Source organism: Lipotes vexillifer, unplaced genomic scaffold (assembly GCF_000442215.2).
Source record: "Lipotes vexillifer unplaced genomic scaffold, Lipotes_vexillifer_v1.1 scaffold640, whole genome shotgun sequence".
Lineage (NCBI taxonomy): Eukaryota > Metazoa > Chordata > Mammalia > Artiodactyla > Lipotidae > Lipotes > Lipotes vexillifer.
The window spans coordinates 2,134,761-2,144,328 of record NW_006773138.1 but is presented as its reverse complement, the minus strand read 5'-3'; the positions used below and the strand labels follow the sequence as shown (position 1 = coordinate 2,144,328).

Genomic DNA, 9,568 nt, shown 5'->3' with positions numbered 1-9,568 from the left:
TTTGGCCCAGACGCCCTAAGGGGTGGGTCACTTAGGGGGTGAGGAGCGCTTCTGGCCTGGGTCACAGGGAGGCAGAGATGCAGCTTCCTTGGATATATATACTACAAAGGCCCGAGACCTCTCAGAATCATGCTAGACAGTGTTTTGCCATTAAAAGAAACCCAAAGTGAGAACACTCATTTCTTCAGGGTAAATGATCAAGCCCAAAGACCTCTGAAAAACAGGTAACGCTGCTCGTCGGGTGCTACTTGGCCCCAGCCATGCTACTGGACCGCAAGAGGTACTGATCCACGCTTCCTTTTCGCCGACTCACAGTCCGCCTCTCATTGTCAAACATGCGCTGCAACTGTAGAGCGAGCTGCCGGTCCTCTTCCTCTTGCTGCAATTTCTGCTCCATCTCTCGCAGTACTGGGTCTGCTGGGGCCAGACCCACCTCACCACTGCTTTGTCGCAGTTTCTTAAGGGAGCCATTTTGTTCCAAGTGCTTGGTCTTACAGTGTCTTTTCCTGCCCCGACGCAAGGAAGAAAGTGGCTCCTCACCTAGGCTGTCTGCCAGAACACCATTAGGCAGATCAAAATGATTCACTGTCTTCAGCTGTTTCTTTGTTTTGAGGACCCCACCCAAAACACTGTTTTTAGGTAGCACTGAACTAACTGCTGAGATTTTCATAGTTGTTGTTATACAGGTTTTATCTAACTTGGCATCTGGGGATGACCCTGACCCTTCAAACTGCTCTCTCTCCAAAGAAGTCCCACTGGCTTCCACTTTGAGTTCTGAAGAACAGCAGGTTTCTAATGGGATCTCAGTGCTCCTTTTACTGTCACTGCCCTGCTCTGCTTTTGTCTGGCTAACAGAGGGGAAGTAATCAAGGTCAGTGAGGGTAGGTCCTGTATACTCAGAGAGTACTTGCCCACTGGACAGTCTTGTATTTAAAGCCAGAAGTGGCTTCTCCTTGCTAGAATGCGTAACTTCAGTGACGAGTAAGTCTTCCCCTGTTTCTGGAGCCAGGGAGGTGAGGGTGGCTTTCGAAAGGGTCTTTTTGATCTGCCGCTCCTGAAAGATCTGTTCCCACTTTTTGAGGATCCGTGGACTGGCCTCATAAGAAGTCTGCTTCTGCAGGCTTCTGTTTAGGTTGCGGGGTGTTGATTTGATGATGAGGGGACTCAGTACACGGCCATCAGGGAGTCTCTTGGGAGGAGTACATGGTGAGCAGACAATGGGCTTGAAATGGTTTAGTTCTTCGGAGATGCTGTCGTTGCTCTCAGGACTGATGGAGCGCTCTGGCTTATGCAAGGAAGCCAAGGATGAGAGGGAGCTGAAGGGCAGACGCTTTTCAATGGTTAAGTCAGGGGCTGAGAGGCAGCGGTTGTTTTGGGTGGACAAGAGGACACCAATGATAGGGTTGGAGGCTGGGGTCATGGTTGTGACCTGAAAGAGATTTAAAAGATTACAGATACATACATATATATACATTTTTTTTCTTCGTAATTCCTTCTTGATGGTAGAGGGATAGAGAGGAAAAGTGTAAGAAAAGGGATAAAGGGTCATATGAGCCTAAGAAATGTGGAAAATCCCTAACCTAGAATGCACCCACCATTTGCAGAAATTCCTACATACTTGAAACAATTAATGAAATTGAAAATTCTGGGTAAAAAAAACTCATCCAGAACTTTTAAGAAGGTTCTTCTAGTGGCCCTCATTCCACTCATCTGGCTACTAATTCAAACTCTCTTCCTTCACATCTATTTTATAAAATTCTCCAACATAATTAGTATGCCTAGGACCCATTCTGCCTCTTCTCATCTGGAACAGTTTCTCCTGTGGCCGTGCGCAGGACGGGACTGGAGAGCCCCGGAAGCCTGTGTCTGAGGTCTACCTTGGCTTTGCTGGTTGGGGCTGCTCTCAGTCTGCCCTTCACTCTGTCCTGACCAGTGTCACTGCAGCTCTGACTCCTTTCCATCTTGGAATTTAGGTTCCTAAAAGAGAATAAATAAAAGACAAGTAGTCAAAAGTAGCCCATGATTGCTAAGGAAAAAGAATGACAATCTCTTCTGTGCTTTCAAAGCCACGCAGCTACAATAGAAAATGAATTCATTTATTAACAAAATACATTCTAAGAACAAATCCTGTCCAAAGAGAGAGGGAGTTCTCCAGAGGGGACATCTGGTTTAGGCCTTTGTTTCCAAACTCAGATCCTGCCTAAGTAACGCAAGACCAATGGCTATTTCACTCATGCTTAGAGAGACGTAGGGACACCTCACCTTCCTTAATAGGGTGGATACAGTATTAAATCACCTTTACAAACAATATATTTTTTTCCTTTGATTAGGCCCAAACCTCTCCTCAAGCAATCTAAATCAGCCATGAAACAAATATTTAAGTACTTATAAAATGCATAGCAATGCACTAGATTCCTATGCAAGGAGTAAAAATTAAATATAGTCTCTCCCTTAATCCATTACATTTGAGCTTCCAGAGGCCTACATCCTTTGGAATTAAGATTTCAAGAACACATGACTTTTCTTTTTTTGTCTTCCGCATGCATTACATTATGACTTTACAATGCAAACCAAAAACCAAAGTACCTGTATTATAACATTAATCTTACTGTGTAAGAATTATGTACAGATGACCGTCACCTGCCCCAGAGACTGTAAGTAGGGATTCTTGACTATCTTATTACTCACCTTTGTTTTCTACTCTCCAACTCTTGCCTAATACATGTCTGGTGAGACTAATGCTTTTACAAATGTTTGCAAGAGATATTTTACCTGTGATACAACTCTACTCTATAAGCATTTAACATACACTTACTATATGCCAGTCACTGATGAGCACTATCTGGGCACTGGAAATACAGAAAAGAATGAGGTACAGTCTAGGTCTTCAAGGAATCAGAGTCCAGTGAAGCAGACAAATAATTCAATACAATACAGTGAAATGGTACAACAAAAAAATTATGCCTAAGAATAGCATAAAAGAGAGAGTTATTAATTACCTGGGATGGAGTGAGAGCAGGGTTGCAAAAGCCTTCCTACGGCATATGTATTTTGAAGGATAAATAAGAATTTGCCAGAAGGCAAGATGGACACATAGCCATGTAGAGGATCCCAAACAGAAATTATTTCCTTGAGTGATTCTATTTAGCTCTGGAATGGAATAATCATATCTACTCTTTGGAGCAAAAGATTTAAAATTTTACTAATGCCAGATTAGTTCAGAGAAAACTTATAAAGGAGGCAATAAGGTACATTCCCAGAGTTCTTCTCCTCTCCCTACATCTCTAGTGAAGGCCTAGCCTACCTATTCCAGCATTTCTGTGTTATTCCTCCCATTCAAACCCCTCTCATCCTATGTCTCATAGCCACATCACCTTGCTAGATGGCTCCAATTTGACGAACTAATCTATGCTATGGTATTAATAGGAGAAAATGATGGCCAACCTGTATTACATGTTTGCATTTTACCAAGAAAATTCAACACTGAACCCAAAAATAAAAATAATGTGAGAGTTGTACCATCTGGTGGGAGGTATATTTTGGAGCAAGAAAGAAACTTCAACATTACCCTATAAAGGCAGTTGCTTACAAGTCAGCTTGGTTTGTATTTTACCTAGAATAATACTGAAATTCATTTGCATTCCCAGAACTCACAAAAACTGTTAGTGGTGCAAGTTACCCAAAAGTAAACTGTACAGTATATTAAAATGCTGGGGTGAATAACATTTACTTTGGGTCAAGAGGAATGGATATAGAGCTGAAAGAGACAGCATTACTATATCAAATATGTGACTTGTTTCGCATGATTCCATTGGAGAAACAAGTACAAACTTAAAGGGAAAGATTTCCTGATCAACATAAGAAAGAACTTTATAACTTTCAATAGTAAGAGCAGTTCAATGATATCTGCCTTGGGAAGTACTAAGCTCCATGTCGTTAGAGGTGTTCAAACTGAGGCTGGATCTATACTTTAACAAACATTCCAAAATTTAAAATTAGCTTAATATATATACTTTTTTTCTTTTTCTTTTTTTTTGCGGTACGCGGGCCTCTCACTGTTGTGGCCTCTCCCGTTGCGGAGCACAGGCTCCGGACGCGCAGGCTCAGTGGCCATGGCTCACGGGCCCAGCAGCTCCGTGGCATGTGGGATCTTCCCGGACCGGGGCACGAACCCGCGTCCTCTGCATCGGCAGGCGGACTCTCAACCACTGCGCCACCAGGGAAGCCCAGTATATATACTTTTTAAAAAACAGGCTATGCATCCATTTTGTCAGCAATAACAAGTCAAATTTAAAGACACTGGCGACATGGTATCTGATGTACAAACGACAACTACTTGTTGCTGGGGAGAACTTCTTAACATGCCCTCTAAACTCTGTTTTGGTGAAAGAAAAGGCCCAGGGAAGAAACTCACACTTGCAGCACTCAAGCACACAACAAGGACACCTAAATAGTTTCTGACAATCTAAAATCTTTTGGGTAAACCTCAGTATGGCTGAAACCATCATTGTCTCTTCCATTCATTGGATCAGCAAACTTTATTGAGCACCAACTCTGCAAAGCACTTGAGACAGGTTGATGAAAAGATAACTTTGACCCACAGAAGCATCCAGTCACTGAAGTTCACCACAACATACCACAAAAGGGCTATAAGAAAGCAGTAATTATACAACTAAACTCTTCAAGTGTTTTCTTTTAAAAGTTTCATAGTCTTATCTCTTACAATTAGGTATCTAAACCAGTTTGACTCAATTTGTGTACATGGTGTGAAGTTGGAGTCCAACTTCATTCTTTAGCATGTGGATATCCAGTAGTCTCAGCACCATATGTGAAGAGACTCTTCTTTCCTCCACTGAATGGTCTTGGCACCATTACTGACAATCAACTGACCACAGATGTATGGGTTTATTTCTGGACTCTCAATTCTATTCCACTGATTGATATATCTTCCCTTATTTCAGAACCATACTATTGATTTCTGTAGCTTTGCAGTAAGTTTTGAAATCAGGAAGTGTGAGTCCTCCACCTTTGTTCTTTTTCAGGATTGTTTTAGCTATTTGGGATCCTTTGCAATTCCATATGTGAATTTCAGGGTCAGCTTATTCATTTCTGTGAAAAAAGAGATTGTAATTTAAATACGTATTGTAATGAATGTGTAAAAAACAAATTGGGAAGTATTGCCATATTAACAATATTAAGTCTTCTAATCCATGAGCACAGAAAATCTTTTCATTTCTTAAAGTTTTTAATTTCTTTCAACAATGTTTTGTAGTTTTTAGTGTACATGTCTTGCACCTCCTTGGTTAAATTTATTCATAACTATTCTGAGTTTTTGGTTTTTTTGTTTTTTGAATTTTTTTATTTATTTTTTTATACAGCAGGTTCTTATTAGTCATCAATTTTATACACATCAGTGTATATATGTCAATCCCAATCGCCCAATTCATCACACCATCACTCCCACCACCCCCCATCGCTTTCCCGCCTTGGTGTCCATACGTTTGTTCTCTACATCTGTGTCTCTATTTCTGCCCTGCAAACTGGTTCATCTGTACCATTTTTCTAGGTTCCACATATATGTGTTAATATACAATATTTGTTTTTCTATTTCTGGCTTACTTCACTCTGAATGACAGTCTCTAGATCCATCCACGTCTCTACAAATGACCCAATTTCGTTCTTTTTTATGGCTGAATAATATTCCATTGTATATATGTACCACATCTTCTTTATCCATTCGTCTGTCGATGGGCATTTAGGTTGCTTCCATGACCTGGTTATTGTAAACAGTGCTGCAATGAACCTTAGGGTGCATGTGTCTTTTTGAATTACACTTTTCTCTGGGTATATGCCCAGTAGTGGGATTGCTGGATCATATGGTAATTCAATTTTTCATTTTTTAAGGAACCTACATACTATCCTCCATAGTGGCTGTATCAGTTTACACCCACCAACAGTGCAAGAGGGTTCCCATTTCTCCACACCCTCTCCAGAATTTGTTGTTTGTAGATTTTTTGATGATGGCCATTCTGACTGGTGTGAGATGATATCTCATTGTAGTTTTGATTTGCATTTCTCTAATGATTAATGATGTTGAGCATTCTTTCATGTGTTTGTTGGCAGTCTGTATATCTTCTTTGGAGAAATGTCTATTTAGGTCTTGTGCCCATTTTTGGATTGGGTTGTTTGTTTTTTTCTTATTGAGCTGCATGAGCTGCTTGTAAATTTTGGAAATTAATCCTTTGTCAGTTGCTTCATTTGCAAATATTTTCTCCCATTCTGAGGGTTATCTTTTCGTCTTGATTATGGTTTCCTTTGCTGTGCAGAAGCTTTGAAGTTTCATTAGGTCCCATTTGTTTATTCCTGTTTTTATTTCCATTTCTCTAGGAGGTGGATCAAAAAAGATCTTGCTGTGATTTATGTCAAAGAGTGTTCTGCCTATGTTTTCCTCTAAGAATTTTATAGGGTCCGGTCTTACATTTAGGTCTCTAATCCATTCTGAGTTTATTCTTGTGTATGGTGTTAGGGAGTGTTCTAATTTCATTCTTTTACATGTAGCTGTCCAGTTTTCCCAGCACAACTTATTGAAGAGACTGCCTTTTCTCCATTGTATATCCTTGCCTCCTTTGTCATAGATTAGTTGAGCATAGGTGCGTGGGTTTATCTCTGGGCTTTCTATCCTGTTCCATTGATCTATGTTTCTGTTTTTGTGCCAGTACCATATTGTCTTGATTACTATAGTTCTGTAGTGTAGTCTGAAGTCAGGGAGTCTGATTCCTCCAGCTCCGTTTTTTTCCCTCATGACTGCTTTGGCTATTCGGGGTCTTTTGTGTTTCCATACAAATTTAAGAATTTTTTGTTCTAGTTCCCTAAAAAATGCCATTGGTAAGTTGATAGGGATTGCATTGAATCTGTAGATTGCTTTGGGGAGTAGAGTCATTTTCACAATATTGATTCTTCCAATCCAAGAACATGGTATATCTCTCCATCTGCTGGTATCATCTTTAATTTCTTTCATCAGTGTCTTATACTTTTCTGCATACAGGTTTTTTGTCTCCCTAGGTAGGTTTATTCCTAGATATTTTATTCTTTTTGTTGCAGTGGTAAATGGGAGTGTTTCCTTAATTTCTCTTACAGATTTTTCATCATTAGTGTATAGGAATGCAAGAGATTTCTGTGCATTAATTTTGTATCCTGAAACTTTACCAAATTCATTGAATAGCTCTACTAGTTTTCTGGTAGCATCTTTACGATTCTCTATGTATAGTATCGTGTCATCTGCAAACGCTGACAGTTTCACTTCTTCTTTTCCAATTTGTATTCCTTTTCTTTCTTTTTCTTCTCTGATTGCCGTGGTTAGGACTTCCAAAACTATGTTGAATAATAGTGGTGAGAGTGGACATCCTTGTCTTGTTCCTGATCTTAGAGGAAATGCTTTCAGTTTTTCACCATTGAGAATGATGTTTGCTGTGGGTTTGTCGTATATGGCCTTTATTATGTTGAGGTAGGTTCCCTCTATGCCCATTTTCTGGAGTTTTTATCATAAATGGGTGTTGAATTTTGCAAAAAGCTTTTTCTGCATCTATTGAGATGATCACATGGTTTTTGTTCTTCAATTTGTTAATATGGTTTATCACATTGATTGATTTACATATATTGAAGAATCCTTGCATCCCTGGGATAAATCCCACTTGATCACAGTGTATGATCATTTTATTGTGTTGTTGGATTCTGTTTGCAAGTATTTTGTTGAGGATTTTTGCATCTATATTCATCAGTGATATTGGTCTGTGATTTTCTTTTTTTTTGTAGTATCTTTGTCTGGTTTTGGTATCAGGGTGATGGTGGCCTCGTAGAATGAGTTTGGGAGTGTTCCCTCCTCCAGTATTTTGGAAGAGTTTGAGAAGGATGGGTGTTAGCTCTTCTCTAAATGTTTGATAGAATTCACCTGTGAAGCCACCTGGTCCTGGACTTTTGTTTGTTGGAAGATTTTTAATCACAGTTTCAATTTCATTACTTGTGATTGGTCTGTTCATATTTCCTATTTCTTCCTCATTCAGTCTTAGAAGGTTATACCTTTCTAAGAATTTGTCCATTTCTTCCAGGTTGTCCATTTTATTGGCATAGAGTTGCTTGTAGTAGTCTCTTAGGATGCTTTGTATTTCTGTGGTGTCTGTTGTAACTTCTCCCTTTTCGTTTCTAATTTTATTAATTTGAGTCCTCTCCCTCTTTTTCTTGATGAGTCTGGCTAATGTTTTATCAATTTTTTTTATCTTCTCAAAGAACTAGCTTTTAGTTGTATTGATCCTTGCTATTGTTTTGTTTCTATTTCATTTATTTCTGCTCTGATCTTTATGATTTCTTTCCTTCTGCTAACTTTGGGTTTTGTTTGTTCTTCTTTCTCTAGTTCCTTTAGGTGTAAGGTTAGATTGTTTATTAGAGATTTTTCTTGTTTTTTGAGGTAGGCTTGTAGAGCTATAAACTTCCCTCTTAGAACTGCTTTTGCTGCATCCCATAGGTTTTGGATCGTCGTGTTTTCATTGTCATTTGTCTCTAGGTATGTTTTGATTTCCTCTTTGATTTCTTCATTGATCTCCTGTTTATTTAGTAACGTATTGTTTAGCCTCCATGTGTTTGTGTTTTTTACCTTTTTTTTCCCTGTAATTCATTTCTAATCCCATAGCATTATGGTCAGAAAAGATACTTAATATGATTTCAATTTTCTTAAATTTACTGAGGCTTGATTTGTGACCCAAGACGTGATCTATCCTGGAGAATATTCCGTGCGCACTTGAGAAGAAAGTGTAATCTGCTGTTTTGGGATGGAATGTCCTATGAACATCAATTAAATCTATCTGATCTATTGTGTCATTTAAAGCTTCTGTTTCCTTATTTATTTTCATTTTGGATGATATGTCCATTGGTGTAAGTGAGGTGTTAAAGTCCCCCACTATTATTGTGTTACTGTCGATTTCGTCTTTCAGAGCTGTTAGCAGTTTCCATATGTATTGAGGTGCTCCTATGTTGGGTGCATATATATTTATAATTGCTATATCTTCTCCTTGGATTGATCCCTTGATCATTATGTAGTGTCCTTCCTTGTCTCTTGTAACATTCTTTATTTTAAAGTCTATTTTATCTGATATGAGTATTGCTACGCCAGCTTTCTTTTGATTTCCATTTGCATGGAATATCTTTTTCCATCCCCTCACTTTCAGTCTGTACGTGTCCCTACGTCTGAAGTGGGTCTCTTGTAGACAGCATATATATGCGTCTTGTTTTTATAACCATTCAGCAATCTCTGTCTTTTGGTTGGAACATTTAATCCATTCACCTTTAAGGTAATTTTTGATATGTATGTTCCTATGACCATTTTCTTAATCGTTTTGGGTTTGTTTTTAATAGGTTCTTTTCTTCTCTTGTGTTTCCCACTTAGAGAAGTTCCTTTAGCATTTGTTGTAGAGCTGGTTTGGTGGTGCTCTATTCCCTTAGCTTTTGATTTCTCCATCAAATCTGAATGAGATCCTTGCTGGGTAGAGTAATCTTGGTTGTAGGTTCCCCTTTCATC

At 39.0% G+C, this 9,568-nt stretch overlaps 1 protein-coding gene across 1 annotated transcript in view; it reads right to left on the bottom strand.

Annotated features, from left to right (window-relative positions):
• Positions 1 to 244: 244 nt before the first annotated feature.
• The window catches only part of RNF169 (ring finger protein 169), a 100,318-nt gene continuing 90,994 nt past the window's right edge, over positions 245 to 9,568 (bottom strand). Inside the window, exons 5-6 of the mRNA XM_007448103.1 lie at positions 1,878 to 1,977; positions 245 to 1,429 (exon numbers count right to left, since the gene is read on the bottom strand). Coding sequence (XP_007448165.1) covers positions 245 to 1,429; positions 1,878 to 1,977 — 1,285 coding nt within the window. The remainder of the gene's footprint in view (positions 1,430 to 1,877; positions 1,978 to 9,568) is intronic.